Below are 15,624 nucleotides of genomic sequence, written 5' to 3' on the forward strand. Positions count from 1 at the left end.
AGCCAGCCTGGCCTGAATAAAACAAAATAAATTATTGATCATTGTTAATTTTAATGGAATTTTTTTAAAAAAAATGTCATGTTAATCCTAATTCAGTTTGTTTGGGATATTCTAATTTTTTTAACTTTTGTAATATGTGTTTTTTTAATGTTGTACACCGCCCTGAGTCCTTTCCAATCAAGTCCTCTTTGGGATAAGGCCCATAGCTATTTCCTTCCACAGCTTTCTAGATGGCATGCTGTCCTTGTCACACTTATAACAGCAAGTGGTTTGTGGGTCTCTGTTTTGGGAAAACCTCCAAGGGTAGAATTTTGAGGACACCCTTCAACAGCTTGGTATCTCTTCATGAGCCAAGTAAAACGTCCAAGGAGGGGGCATGGCAGAAGCAGACTCACACAGATGGTCCTTCCTCACTCTATCTCATGTTATTTTGGAATGAAAAAAATCCCAAAAGACTCAGGGACAGATCTTTATTTTCAGGAAAAATAAAATAAATTTGGCAGTGTACAAACTAAAGAGAAACACTGCTGGTGAGGAGACAATTTGATCTCCTGCAACAGTGGCCAAAAAGATGGTGTTTATACAAAACCCACAAATCAAGAGGATAAAATAATAGATTCCCTCCAGCTGCTAATCCCTAGCAGATGCCTTAAAGCATGGAAAGACGTTTACCAATGCTGCGCATCATTGGTGTGACGATTGCCTTGCTTGCTGGACATCTGATGCATGCTTTCATCCATGACTGTTTTTGCTCTCTTCACAAAAATATCCCTTTTTCTCCCCCTAGTACTTTTACAAGAGGTGTGGTTCATCATTTAATGACCCCATAATTCTTCTGAGGTGGAGTTGGGGCAACTGAATGGAGCTTAGTGTTTACTGGCTGGATGCCTTCCTGTTGCTAATGAGTTTTGTTCGGCAGATATATTCTCGTTGTGCCCAGAGGGAGAAATATCAGCCTCTGCCTAGGATTGAACTCACAGCCTTCTGATTGTGAGGCAAGAGCTCCACCTCTAGGCCACTGCACCACAGCATTTTTACAAGAGGTGCTTAGGACAATTGCAGATTTGCAATACAACTCCATGTGTTTGTGTTGTGTCGCTTATCAGCTGTTAAAGAAAAAGCATCTGCCATTTGTAGAGGGCAAGGAAAATGAAGTCTGACCTGAGACTTCTGGAAGGATTACGAGATTAACTAGATTTGGTTCTAGAACAGTGTTTCTTACCCACAAGCAATTTTAAGATAGATGGGCATGTGCTCCCAGAATCCCCAGCCAGAGTATTTTAAAATGAGTGGACTTCATCTCCCAGAATGCTCCAGGAAGCACACTGTCTGGGGAATTCTGGAAGCAGACACCTCTTAAGGTAGCTGAAGTTGAAAAACACCAGACTAAAGCAGTGATGGCTAATCTTTAGCCCGCACCCATAATGCAATGTGTGTGTGACACCCTCCACACGCACGCCCCACACCCTGTGCATGCACATGCAACCCCCACATGTGTGCCCCATCCTGGTGCATGCACATGCAACCCCCGGTGCTCCTCCGCACCCCACGCATGCCCCCCTTGCCCATTTTTGGCTTCCAGGTTGGTGCAGGAGGGCTAACCCCCCCCCCCATGCCCCCATTTTGGCCCTGGAAGGCCTCCTGCACCAACCTGGAAGCCAAAACAGGGCTTGGTGCCACTGCACAAAACCCCAAAATGCAATGCAAGTGCCCAGCCGCGCATGCGCCCTGCCCCCACATGTACGCGGCAGAGACCCAAAGACCAGCTGGTCATCAGGAGGCATGCATGCATGCGCAGTGGAGCTAGACTGGGGAAATGGCTGGCAAGCTTGTAGAGAGGGCTCTGCGTGCCACCTGTGGCATGCGTGCCATAGGTCCACCATCACGGGACTAGGGAATGGCGAAGAACTCCTTTACATGAGCAAAAACAACAGGACAATGCAAAATGGACCATTCTAGATTCCCATTTATTTTGATTGAATTGTTTCTTGGAAATCTAATAGGAATTCTCCTAGACACCCCACTCTGAACATTAAAGAATATGACAGAACTGTTTTTCAGGGATCGCTTTTCCCTTGAAGGGAAGTGTTGCCAAACACAATAAGGCCACCTGATGACCCTTGGCAGAAATAAATCCTCCCAGGGGGAAAGTATTAATAGAATCATAGAACCATAGGGTTGGAAGGAATCTTGGAGGTCTTCTAGTCCAACCCCCTACTCAAGGCAGGAGATCTTAGTAGAACCTTGTGGAGATATGTCCTAGCCCAACTAAATGTCAGGTTCCGAAAGATGCCCTAATTAACTTATGAGCCTTGAGCCAAGTTTCAATCCAGTCATTTATTAGGAACAACATCTGGCAATATCTGCATGGAGTCAGATCTAATTTCAGTTTAGTGATGGCTGAACTTTACTGCTGTGTCTCTCCTCCCCTCAGTCTATGTCATAAATCACATTCACCAACGAAGTGCTGCAGCAGGTTGTAAAATTTCACACCTCACACGCCTGCTGTAGTAATCTGAGATCCAACTCTAGCCAAAGGTGTGCGTGGAATTCTCTCCCCACTTTCCTCCAATGTCAACTTGATAACAGACACGGAAATGCTTTACAAGTTGACACTAAGCCAGAATGTATTTCATAATAAACAAAGCCAGAATGAACCTCCAGCTGAGTACACCTTCTAACTCTTCCAAGGGCCATTTAGTTGCTCATGAGAAGAACACAATGATGGAGAGATTAGTCTTCACATGCAGAAGGTTACAGGCAGGAGTGAGATTCAGTCGATTAGGACCAATTCAGGAAAACCACATGCTAATTTTACATCTGGTTCGCTGAACCGGGAGTTGCAAGGACTGGCTGGCCCCTCCCGCCCTGCCCCGCCCCTCCCAGGAGTCTCCATGCTGCCCATTTTGGATGCCAGGTAAGTGCAGGGCTCACACAAAGGCTCTGGGAAAGCGAAAAACAGCCTCCCAGAAATTCCAGAAGTCTGAAAACAGGCCCGTTTCCAGCCTCCAGAGTCTGGGGGAGGCCGTTTTCGTCCTCTCGGAGATTCAAGCAAAGCTTCCTGGGCATGGGGAGGGTGAAAACATGCCCCCCCCCCATTGTGGTGCAGGAGGCCAAATAGGCCATGCTAACCATGGCCACGCCCACCCAGCAACCGGGTAGAGAACGAGCTTCTAAAATTTTTGAATCCCACCACTGGTTACAGGTTATCCTGGGCACCTTGGTGTATGCTTAAAATATTGGGAAATATCACAGAATAGATTGCAACAAACTCCATTATTCCATACTGGTCAACCTTTTTATTACTCCTCCATCATTCCTTTCCCAAAAGATGCAATGTTCCCAAATCTGCATTATAGTTTTCCTGGTTTGTTTCTGCCAGGAATAAAACAGCTTCTCGTCTTATCCTGATCAGGAGAGATGGAGGCCTCTGGGGTCCCCTCAACCCTTCCTCATATCCCTGCCATCTTTCTGGGGAGGTTAACAAAGAAAACAACCTACTCACCTTGTTTCCAAGGTTGCCATTCGCCTGCTTGGAAAGGAGGAGCACCACCATGTCGGCGTGGCCCTCCTGGGCCGCCAGGTGCAGCGGAGTCATTCCCTGTGTGGATTCCGCGTTGGCGGAAGCACCATATTGCAGTAGGCTGCAACCCACCTCCATTTGGTTCTGCCTGGCTGCGATGTGCAAAGGAGTGTATCCATTCTGTCATGGAGAGAGCAGGAGGAAAGTTGCAGAAGGTCCAATGTCTCCAAGCCTTTGCTCCTCAAGGAGCTACAACCAAGCCTTTCTTGCATGGTTGAAGCTCCAAGGGGCAGAGAAATCAGAGAGGTCCAATGTCTCCACTCCTTTGGTCCTCAAGGAACTAGGACCATGCCCTTCTGGCATGGTTGAAGCTCCAAGGGGCAGAGAAATCAGAGAGGTCCAATGTCTCCAAGCCTTTGGTCCTCAAGGAACTAGGACCATGCCTTCTGGCATGGTTGAAACTCCAAGAGGCAGAGAAATCAGAGAGGTCCAATGTCTCCAAGCTTTTGGTACTCAAGGAGCTGGAACCAAGCCCATGTCACAAAGAAGAAGGGGTTGACCTATTCCCCAAAGTACCTTTCTTCCTTCCTCCTTCCCTCCCTCCCCCATTTCCCTTCTTTCCTTCTTCCATTCCTTTCCTTTCTCTTCCCTTCCTTCCTTTTCCTTCCTTCTCCTTCCTTCCTCCCTCCCCCTTCCTTCCTCTTCCATTCCTTTCCTTTCTTTCTCTTCCCTTCCTTCTCCTTCCTTGCCTCTTTCTTTCTCTCCTTCCTTTGTTCTTTCCTTTTTTCTCGTTACTTCTTTTCCCCTCTTTCCTTTTCCTTCCTTCCCTTTTTCTCCTTCCTCCCTTCCTCCCTCCCCCTTCCTTTCCCTTCCTCCCACTTCCATTCCTTTGCTTTCTTTCCTTCCTTCCCACTTTCTCTCCTTCCTTCCTTTCAATCTTTCCTTCCTTCCTCTTCCTGCCTGCCTGCCTGCCTGCCTGCCTGCCTGCCTGCCTGCCTGCCTTTTTGGTGTTTGGTGTGAGCTTAAGGGAGGGGCGCGAAGGGAGAGAACAGTCTCTCCCAAAACCTCCACATTCTCATATGAGTGTGGGGGTTGCTCTGTGCCACAGACGTGTGGCAGGACCCGGCCCTGTGATAACTGCCCTCGGGGCATCCTTGCAGCCCCCCTTCCCAAAAGGCAGCTAGGAGGGAGCCCGCGGTTTGACACGCCTCTTACCCAGGCCACACTGTGTGGAGATGCCCCCTTGGGGAGCAGCACTTTCACAATGTCCAGGTTGTTGTGATGGACAGCAACGTGCAGCGGCGTCAGGCCGTTCTGTGGAGGAGGCAGGAAGAAAATAAGAGGACTCACTCAGGGCAGCGGCCCCTCCTTGCCCCTGTGAGGCCGGATCCTTCTACACACCTTCGCTGCTGCGTTGGGTTGTGCATTGTGCTCCAACAGAGCTTCCGCCACATCCACCTTCCCGTACTTGGAAGCCACGTGCAGAGGGGTAAATCCTTTCTGGGGAGAAGCAGGGAGTGTCAGCAACTGGGGGGATGGGGGATTATCTGGGGCACCCCTTACTGGCCCCCCACTTCTCTGCCCACTCAGACTCTCCCCCCCTCCACTGCAGCACCTGAAAGAATAGAGGTAATCCTCAACTTACTATGATAATTGAACCCCAAATTCTGTTGCTAAGCTGAGGAGGGGAGTTGTTAGGGGAGGAAAGGGGAGGGGAAGGAAAGGGACATGGAAAGAAGAGATGGGATGGGAGGAGAGGAGAGGAAAGGGAAGGAAAGGAAAGAAAAGGAAAGGAAAAAGAAAAGAGAAAGAAGAGAAGAGAAAAGAAAAGAATAAAAGGAAAGGAAAAGAAAACAAAAAAAGGAAAGGAAAGAGAAAAGAGAAAAGAGAAAAGAAGAGGAAAGGAGAAAAGGACAGGAAAAAAGAAAAGGAAAGGAAAAGGAAAGGAAAGAAGAAAAAAGGAGAAGAAAGAAAAGGAAAGAGAAAAAGAGATGAAAGGAGAATAGGAAAGGAAAAAGAAGAGAAGAGTAGAGAATAGAAAAGAAGAAAAGGAAAGGAAAAGAAGAAAAGAAGAAAGGAAAAGAGAAAAGAAAAGAAGAGGAAAGGAAAGGAGAAAAGGAAAGGAAAAAGAAAAGAAAAAAGGAAAAAAGGAAAGGAAAGAAAAAAGAAGAGGAAAGGAGAAGAGAGGAAAAAACAAAAGAAAAGGAAAGGAAAAGGAAAGAAGAAAAAAGGAGAAGAAAGAAAAGGAAAGAGAAGAAAAGGAAAGGAAAAAGAAAAGAGTAGAGAATAGGAAAGAAGAAAAGAAAAGAAAAAGAAGAAAAGAAGAAAAGAAAAGAAAAAGAAGAAAAGAAGAAAGGAAAAAGAAAAGAAGAGAAAAGAGAAAAGAAAAGAAGAGGAAAGGAAAGGAGAAAAGGAAAGGAAAAAGAAAAGAAAAAAGGAAAAAAGGAAAAAAGGAAAGGAAAGAGAAAAGAAGAGGAAAGGAGAAAAGGAAAGGAAAAAGAGAAGAGAATAGGAAAAAAGAAAAAGAAAGGAAAAGAAAAGAAAAGAAAAGAAGAAAAGATGGAAGGGAAGGGAAGGAAAAAGAAGAGAAGAGAAAAGAGAAGAGAAGAGAAGAGGAAAGGAGAAATGGAAAGGAAGAAGGGAAGGGAAAGGAGGAAGGGAAGGTCTTCTTTCTCAACCTTAGTCACGGCAGTCTGGGATGCCTCTTTGTCCAGGAGAGCACAAAGACAATCCAGGTGCCCCTCGCGGGCTGTGATGTGCAGCGGCGTGTGTCCAGCGGTTGTGGAGAGGTTAGCATCGGCGCCGCTCTCCAGGAGCAGCTTCACCATGGTGCAGTGCCCAAGGCGGCTGGCACAGTGCAGTGGCGTCTGATCATCCTGAAAGAAGAAAGACACACCTTTCTCATCCTAGCTTGTGGCATGGCCCTGCCTGAATGGCCTGCCTTTTTCCACACTGCCCCAAAGAAGGGGCACATGAAGCTGTCTTGTATGAGGTCTAGGAATGTGTTGGTGGGAACACAGGAACAATTTTATGATGTGTCCTTCAAGCCATCTTATGATTCCAGGGGTTTCCAAATATGGCAACATGGCTGACTGAAGAAATCTGTGGAGTTAAAATCCACAAGTCTTAAAGTTGCCAGGTTGGGAGATCCCTACACAAGAATCTAGTCAACTGTCCCAAAGGTGCTTTTTCAGGAGGCAACTGGACTTCCTTATTTTTTCATTTGAAGATGTTTCGCTTCTCATCCAAGAAGTGTCTTCAGCTCTGACTCGATGATGGGGAATGGAAGGATTTATTCTCCTTGCAGACAGCTGGTCATTTGCATCCTTTTAAGAGAGTCGTTGAGGCCACTTGGAGGTTTATCTGTGTCCTCAGGGTTACCTGAGTGGTGCAAATGGTTTCTGTCATCTGCAATTTTACACCTCTGGAAATCCATTCCTACTCCCACACTATTCAAAGGGGGGGGTCAAATAATTTTCAAAATTAACTCGGTGCCAGATAAGGCTCAACAGAATTCAAGAGAGTTTGGACTCGAACTGTTTATGACCAGGTAATGAGTCTAGGCAGATGACTTATTTAACCCCACCTCCCTGCTCTCCCTGTTTTTATTTATTTTATTTATTTATTTATTTCACCAAGCATTTATTAGACAAGATATATTATGTATACACATTATTTTGTATACATGAAATGGATACGAATAAAAAGAAACGTTAGGACAGGGATGGTAAGAACGTTGGTGGGCTTATGCACGCCCCTTACAGACCTCTTAGGAATGGGGTGAGGTCGACAGTAGACAGTCTAATGTTAAAAGTTTTTGGAGTTTGGGGAAGAAACCACAGAGTCAGGTAGAGCATTCCAGGTATTCACCACTCTGTTGCAGAAGTCATATTTTCTGCAGTCGAGTTTGGAGCAGTTTACCGTACGTTTGTATCTATTGTGTGCTCACGTGTTGTTGCGGTTGAAGCTGAAGTAGTCATTGACAGGTAGGACATTGTAGCGGATAATTTTGTGTACTACACTTAGGTCAAACTGAAGGCAGCATAGTTCTAAATTGTCTTAAGCCCAAAATTTCAAGCCTGGTGGCATAAGGGATTCTGTTGCGAGCAGAGGAGTGGAGGACTCTTCTCGTGAAATATCTCATCTCTGGACTCATTCAATTGTATTAATATCCGATATGCTGTGCGTATTCCAGGCAGATGAGCTGTATTCAAGAATTGGTCTAGCAAATGTTTTGTATGCTCTGGTTAGTAGTACAACATTACCAGAGAAGAAGCTCCGCAAGATTAGGTTAACAACTCTTAATGCCTTTTTGGCAATGCTGTTACAGTGAGCTCTGGCACTTAGATCGTTTGAGATGAGTACTCCAAGGTCCTTGACAGGATGGGGTTCGTCTACGAAGTCATATCTGCCCAGCTTGTATTTTGTGTTCTGATTTTTTTTGCCAATGTTTTCTCCTATGTTTTCCCCTACGTGCAGCTACTAAGAAAGCCATCCGTTCACTGTGACAGGTACCCACCTTAGCTGTGGCATTGACTTTGGCTTTGTTCTGAAGAAGATACTTTGCTACCTCACTGTGCCCGGCCCGAGCGGCCATGTGTAGAGGCGTCTCTACTTTCTGTGCAAATAGAAGAAGAAAATCAGAGAACATTCGGAGCAGAGAAAAATCCCTATCATCCTCCCTCAGAATTCAAAGACGGAAAGATTCAAGGGAGGAAATTGTCTAGTGTTTTTTCCTTTCTTTCTGAAGAACACTTTCATCTCCAAAAGCTACAGCAGATCAGACCAGGAAGTCAAAAAATAATAATATTTGGCTGCTTCAAAAAAAAAACCCACCACATCTTAGATATTCAGACATAGAGTACTAAAAAAAAGACATTTAGTGCATTTCTGCATAAAAACAAACCTTGCTTATACCTTCCTAATTTTTCTTCTGGTTTTCAACCTTCTCAAGGTGTTTTTTGACTACAGAATAACTGAGTTGGAAGGGACCTTGGAGGTCTTCTAGTCCAACCCCCTGCTCAAGCAGGAGAACCTATCCCATTTCAAACAAGTGGCTGTCCAGTCTCTTCTTAAAAACCTCCAGTGATGGGGAAGGAAGGAAGGAAGGAAGGAAGGAAGGAAGGAAGGAAGGAAGGAAGGAAGGAAGGAAGGAAGGAAGGAGAATAGCAGAATAACTGAGTTGGAAGGGACCTGGGAGGTCTTCTAGTTCAATCCCCTGCTCAAGCAGGAGACCGTATACCAGTGATGGCGAACTTTTCAGCACCAAGTGCTGAAATGAGACCATGTGGACGGGCACAGGCCGGAAACCAGAAGAGCAGCTGTCTGGTGCGCATGCGCATGCTGGGAAGATGGTGATCTGGTTTCCAGCATGCGCACTGGCCAGCTGATCCTTGTGCACACATACACACATGCATTCCAGATACCGGAAGACAAGGTAGCTGGTGTGCATGCGTGTGTCAGAAACTGGAAGAGCAGCCATCTGGCATGCATTCGCAGTGGGTGGATGCTCTTCCACTTTCCAGTGCTTCCGTGCATGTGAAGACCAGCTGGCCGGCACACCGGAACCTGGAAGAACAATGGGCGATGGCTTGTGTGCCTGGAGAGATGGCTCTGCATGCCACTTCCGGCATGTGTGCCATAGGTTTGCCATCACGGCTGTATACCATTCTGGACAAATGGGTGTCCAACCTCTTCTTAAAAACCTCCAGTGATAGAGCACACATGGTTTCCAAAGACAAGCCGTTTAACTGATTAATTGCTTAATAAATTAGTTAATTAATTACCTAATTAAAGTTCAAAATTAAACTTTAAAATCAATTAAGCTAACTGATTAGTTTAATTCATTAATTTAATTGATTAAATATGACATTATTGCCCATTCCCGAAACTGGATGGGATGAAATCCATGCCTGGAATGTACAGCTAGGTATAGGTAAAGGTTCCCCTCGCACATATTTGCTAGTCATTCCCGACTTTAGGGGCCAGTGCTCATCTCCGTTTCAAAGCCGAAGAGCCAGCACTGTCTGAAGACGTCTCTGTGGTCATGTGGCTGGCATTACTCAACACCGAAGGTGCACGGAAAGCTATTACCTTCCCACCAAAGGTGGTTCCTGTTCTGACCCCTTCCTCTGTCCAGTAATGAATGCCGAGACAAGCTTAACTGGAATGTATTTTAATAGCAAGAAACCAAAACCTCGGTGGCTGAAAGCCAAGCATAACAAATAGATAAGGACCTTGAGAGCAATTCAGACAAACCTTGGCAGCAATCCAGCCTGCCAAGCTAGTTACCAAAGTTCTCCAACTTTTAGTCAATGCGTTGACTTCTTTAAGAGGGGCCTGTGCACAAGCAGTCTTTTTATAGTCTGGAGAGGAACCTAATGATCACCAGCTGAGTGCAATTACCTCCTGTACTTGCGCAACTGTTCCTGACGCCTATTAGCTCTTCGATGCCGGGCATCCAGGAACAACTCACTACTGGTGTCCGGATCACTCTCCCTTGTCTCCTCCCCACTGGTCCAAGGCTCAGGCGCCTCCTGGTGGCCAACCAGCCTCTCTGCGCCCTGCTCGGAGTTGGAACCCTGTCCAGGGTCCTCCACATCCTCCAGAGCCGACTCATAGGGCCCCTCGCTGTCGGAGTATGGTGGGAGCTCCAACGGCTCTTGCTGGGCCACAACAGTTCCTATTTTTTCTACTTGCATTTTTTATGTACTTTCTAACTGCTAGGTTGGCAGAAGCTGGGACAAGTAACGAGAGCTCACTCCATTACGCAGCACTAGGGATTCGAACCACCAAACTGCCGACCTTTCTGATTGCCAAGCTCAGCATCTTAGCCACTGAGCCACCATACAACTACATACAGTACAGCTAGAACAATATATATTGTTGGAAAGAAACAATCCGTTAAGTTAGTTAATCTTTGCTCACCACGTTGGAAACGTTAGGGGATGCTCCCCGTTGGAGCAAGATCTTGACAATAGAAAGGTTTCCCATGAAGGAGGCCACATGAAGAGGAGTGAGGCCCGACTGTCAAGAGAAAAAATGGGAGAAATAAATGAATTTGAATTCTGCATTTGTCTCCGTATGCTTTTCTACACTGCGGTTACAAACTGTCATTTACTTGAGGCCTGCTCTATAGGAATCAGTAGATTCCTGAACCCATGATGCTCTGTTACCTCCGTCACTGCATCGATGGAGGCCCCCGTCTTCAGAAGAAGTTCCATCGCCCTGATGTGGTTCTTCTTGCAGGCTATGTGTAGCGGAGTGAAGCCGTTCTGCAGGGAAAGGAGACCACTCAGTGATGCAGTTATCATAGGAAAATTTCAATAGGAAATGAAGGCAACAACCCAAGCAAAATTCTTACTTTAAGATCAGAGATTTACTGTTTCTAATAATTCGGAACATTAGAAATGAATAGGTATAAAAGATATAACAGCAGGAATAGAATTAATAAGCCATTGCAATGGGCCAATGAGAAATAGCAACTCCTACATGGACTGCTATAAATCAAAGGGCCCCGAGATGATCTTGAATCCTATTTTTATACTGTTCCTCTAGCCCAGGGGTGTCCAAACTTGGGAATTTTAAGACTTGTGGACTTCAACTCCCAGAATTCCACAGCCAGCTTCACAACTTCACTAACTGTCACTTTCCATGAACACCTGTGTACATTACTTTCCATTCCTCATTTCCAACCATTTCATTCTTCCTGTTTTAAACAAATCCATAGGAGTGCATCAGTGGTGGGTTGCAGGAGCTACGCCCTATTACAGGCGTACCGGAGCCTGCCCGGAACACCGGACAGCATTCCGGTACAGTAATCTGGAAGGCACACCTGCCTGTCCATGGTCTTTTAAGTCTTCGGCGCTTCCACAGACGGCGCATACAGCGCCTGCACTATGCTCCGCTGAGTAGTTGGAGCATCCCGGAGGCACTAAGATGCATGTATGTGCTGTGTGTGTGTGCACTGCATGCATCCATGTGGACACCACTGGGTCCGTTCCAACCGTACCGGTTGGAACAGAATCCAAAACCCACCACTGGGGTGCATATTTTGCAAAAAAAATATATATATATATATATATATATTTCACAGTTAGCAACAATACAGCAGGATTACAAATATTTCTGGTTAATTTTGAAACCATCCTAGCTGAAAACTTTGGTTCATATCTCTTTCTTCTGTGGCCTTCTATTATCCATAGGACTTATTGAATCTAATAGATCCATAGGCTATATTTCTTGATTCTCACACAGTGCAGGTATCAGCCCGGCTTCACCTCATTTTCCTGGCCTCTACTCACCAGGGCCCGTGCGTTAGGCTTGGCTCCTTTATCAAGCAGGATTTTGGCCACTCTGTGGTGGCCGCAGTGGGCAGCCACATGCAGTGGGGTCAAGTGATCCAATGTGATGTCATCGATGTCGGCGTTATACTGCAGCAGAAGCCGCACACAGTCCAAGTGGTCACCTTGGGAGGCCATGTGGATGGGGGAGAGGCCATTCTAGAACAAGGAAAGAAGGATGAGCAGAGCATGACCTTGCAAGGGGTACTTAGGGAATAGGTAAGCGTGCAAACCAGCGTCTGCATTTCCTGCGTCGGATGAGGAGAGTGCATCTTTCGCCTCCCGTCTTGCCCACTTTTTAAGGTAAAGGTAAAGGTTCCCCTCACACATACTGTATGTGCTGGTCATTCTCGACTCTAGGGGTCGGTGCTCATCTCTGTTTCAAAGCCAAAGAGCCAGCGCTGTCCAAAGACGTCTCCATGATCATGTGGTCGGCATGACTAAATGCCAAAGGCACACGGAACGCTGTTACCTTCCCACCCAAGGTGGCTCCTAGTTTTTCTACTTGCATTTTTTACATGCTTTACATGCTTTCAAACTGCTAGGTTGGCAGAAGCTGGGACAAGTAACGGGAGCTGACTCCGTTACGCAGAGCTAGAGATTCGAACCACCGAATTGCCGACCTTTCTGATCGACAAGTTCAGCATCTTAGCCACTGGACCACCATGTCCTTAGTAAGCCATTTTTTACAGAGACACAATTGAGAGCGTTTTAAGAAACCACATCCCTATTTGGTTTGGTGGCAGCAGCGCTTCCGATAGAAAGTCCCTACAGAGAGTGGTGAGGACAGCCGAGAAGATTATAGGAAGCTCGCTTCCTGTGATTTAGGATGCTGCTTATAAGCACTGTGTGCTTAGAGCTCGAAGCATTGTCGGAGACCCCACACACCCACGTCATGGTCTGTTTTTGTTGCTCCCCTCTGGGAGGAGGTTTTGAAGTATTTCTAACAGGAATTCCAGATTCTGCAACCGCTTTTTTCCCTAGGCCATCCATCTGGTAATTTCGCAAGATTCGTTTCTCCCGTTGTGTACATGTATACAGTATTTTTCCAGGCTTCTCACCTTGGTCTTTGCTTGGATGGGTGCTCCGTGGTCCAGCAGGATTTCAGCAATTCGCAGATGCCCATTGCGGGCGGCACAGTGTAATGGGGTCAGTTCATCCTATAGAAACAGTAGCACTTTAAAAGGCGTGGCATGAATAAACACATATTTTATAGGTTTTATACCCTGCAATGCTGTTGTTAGCACACCAACTGAGTGCTGATGGAAGCACCTAGTCAAACTTGTAAGGTAAAGGTTCCTCTCATACATATGTGCTAGTCATTCCGACTCTAGGAGGTAGTGCTCATCTCCGTTTCAAAGCCAAAGAGCCAGCTCTGTCCGAAGACATCTCTGTGGTCATGTGGCTGGCATGATTAAACGCCGAAGGCGCACAGAATGCTGTCACCTTCCCACCAAAGGTGGTTCCTATTTTTCTACTTGCATTTTTACATGCTTTCGAACTGCTAGCTTGGCAGAAGCCGGGATAAGTAATGGGAGTTCACTCCATTACACGACCCTAGGGAGTCGAACCGCCAACCTGCCGACCTTTCTGAACGACAAGCTCAGTGTCTTAACCCCTGAGCCACCACATCAAATCAATCTTGAGTGAACCCCAAAACAATTTAGCTGGGTCCGTTTTTCTTGGAAGGAAGACCCAGGGAAAACCCCTGAGTGTCTGAAAAGGAGAGAAAACATTCTAGAAAAAAGCCATTTTCCCATGATGACTGATTAAATTTAACATTTAGCATGGTAGGATCCACCCTGGCTGGGTGCTGAAGGAAAGGAAAAAAGCAGCAACTATTTTTTCTTCTTCTTTTTTGTTGTTGTTAAGGTTGAATGTCTGTTTTTGTTTTGTTTCATTCTGTTCGTTTGTTGTACTGTTTCTAGCAAGTATTTCTAGAAAGGACTAGCAGATTTTGCAATAGCTTTGTTCCTTAGGCCAGAGGTCGGCAACCTTGAACACTCAAAGAGCCACAAAGGTGCTAACTGGAAGCTCCCACTTCCCCCACCATAAAGTCTCCTCCTTATGTGGCGTCCTTTTTCCTCTGCTGACCAGAAGTCCAGTTCCCCCACCATAGAGTCTCCTCCTAGCGCAGAGTCCTTTATTCCTCTACCTGTCCTAACAGAAAGCCCCATCGATCATGGAGCCAACCAGTGACAGGGAGCTGCAGCAGAGGGATGAAAGAGCCACATGCGGCTCCGGAGCCACAGGTTGCTGACCGTTGCCCTAGGCCATCCGTCTGGTAAACTCTCAAGGTTCGTTTTTCTCGCCATAAAGACGTATATATTCGAAATAGAGCATGTTGTTTCTCCAGGTCATAGAATATATGTGGGCATATGCATATTTATTTATTTATTCCTTCATTTATTCTGTCATGGTTACCGTATTTTTCAGAGTATAAGATGCACTTTCCCCCCCTAAAAGAGGGTGAAAATTTGGATACTCCTTATTCATCAAATGTAGCCCCACTCACCCACCGGCCCCCATCCTTTGGCCTCTGCCTCTAGGAAATTTACCTCCTTGCAGGAAACAGAAAATGGGGCTTGCGGAGGCGGCAATAGGCTATAGCAATCCCTGCAGCCTGAAACAGCTGATGATCGGGAGGCCCATGCTGAAATTGAAAGTGAAATTTGCTGTTTACTGCATGGAGGAAAATTGCTGTGAGGCAGAGGAATCTTTTTTTTCTTGTGCTAATCAGGCTGTTTGCTGTTTGCTGCAAGCAGGTAAGTCAATAACTATAAATGCCTATAGAATGTTCAAATTATTAGACTTATTTTTTAAAGACTGCTTTATTATTGTTCTAGACAGCTTAACAAAATGAAGAAGCTTTTTAAAATAAATACTTGATCTGAGGAGGCCCAGTGCTATTGTATCTTCTTTTAAATAGCAGAGAATGATGTATACTTCCACATCAATTTTAACAGCATCTGCACAAGTATAATTTGAAATGTAACACCACAAACAGTGTTTATCATCTGTACTGTTTGCTGTTTGCTGCAAGGAGGCAAATTGCTGGGAGGCAGAGGCAGATTCCCCCCCCCTTGTTTTCCTCCCCAAAAGTTAGGTGCGTCTTATACTTCAGAGCATCTTATACTCTGAAAAATACAGTATGTGGTATATATTAGAGGTGGAGACCCTTTGAGAGCTGTATGCAATGAAATTTCATTTTTAATGTATGCCAATTAGTGTACATTCAAAGTGACAATAAAGTTATTCTATTCTATTCTCAGTTACCCCTCTAGATCTCCCTTACCAACTTCCCTCTGAAGGGACAGGCTGTTGTGCTCCTTGGCAAACGTCGCACTTACCTTGGTGCGAACCTCAATGTGAGCTCCCCGGTCAAGCAGCAACCGCACCATTATGATGTTGCCGCGTCGAGAGGCGATATGCAGTGGGGTGATGCCATTCTGGGGGGGGGGGGGAGAGAAATGAAGTTAATGTCAGGCCTGCAACCATCTTTTCTTTTGGATCTTTGGCCTGCCACACTTTCTATTATTCTGCTATGCATTTTCTATTGTGGAAAATGGGAGGGAGAATTGTATGGAGTTAGATGATATGTAGCCATAAAATATTCTTTCTAGAAAGCCAAGGTCATCCTTTGTCTCTGCACCTCTGCACCTGACTGGAACAGGTGGACTTGTGGGTGTGGGGGCAAGATGGGTGGGGAAATCTGGGAAGCTTTCAGATTCGGGTTTTCCCAGATGTGCCAACATGATT

The 15,624-nt window shown here is 45.8% G+C and overlaps 1 protein-coding gene across 5 annotated transcripts in view; it reads right to left on the minus strand.

Annotated features, from left to right (window-relative positions):
* Positions 1 to 15,624, minus strand: part of ANK1 (ankyrin 1) — a 133,760-nt gene that overhangs the window by 64,650 nt on the left and 53,486 nt on the right. For all 5 annotated transcript variants that reach the window (XM_032229096.1, XM_032229098.1, XM_032229097.1 and 2 more), the window contains exons 8-17: positions 15,216 to 15,314; positions 12,927 to 13,025; positions 11,827 to 12,024; positions 10,699 to 10,797; positions 10,451 to 10,549; positions 8,043 to 8,141; positions 6,202 to 6,399; positions 4,925 to 5,023; positions 4,739 to 4,837; positions 3,506 to 3,703 (exon numbers count right to left, since the gene is read on the minus strand). In XM_032229096.1, coding sequence (XP_032084987.1) covers positions 3,506 to 3,703; positions 4,739 to 4,837; positions 4,925 to 5,023; positions 6,202 to 6,399; positions 8,043 to 8,141; positions 10,451 to 10,549; positions 10,699 to 10,797; positions 11,827 to 12,024; positions 12,927 to 13,025; positions 15,216 to 15,314 — 1,287 coding nt within the window. The remainder of the gene's footprint in view (positions 1 to 3,505; positions 3,704 to 4,738; positions 4,838 to 4,924; positions 5,024 to 6,201; positions 6,400 to 8,042; positions 8,142 to 10,450; positions 10,550 to 10,698; positions 10,798 to 11,826; positions 12,025 to 12,926; positions 13,026 to 15,215; positions 15,315 to 15,624) is intronic.

This window comes from Thamnophis elegans, chromosome 13 (genome assembly GCF_009769535.1).
Source record: "Thamnophis elegans isolate rThaEle1 chromosome 13, rThaEle1.pri, whole genome shotgun sequence".
Classification (NCBI taxonomy): Eukaryota; Metazoa; Chordata; class Lepidosauria; order Squamata; family Colubridae; genus Thamnophis; species Thamnophis elegans.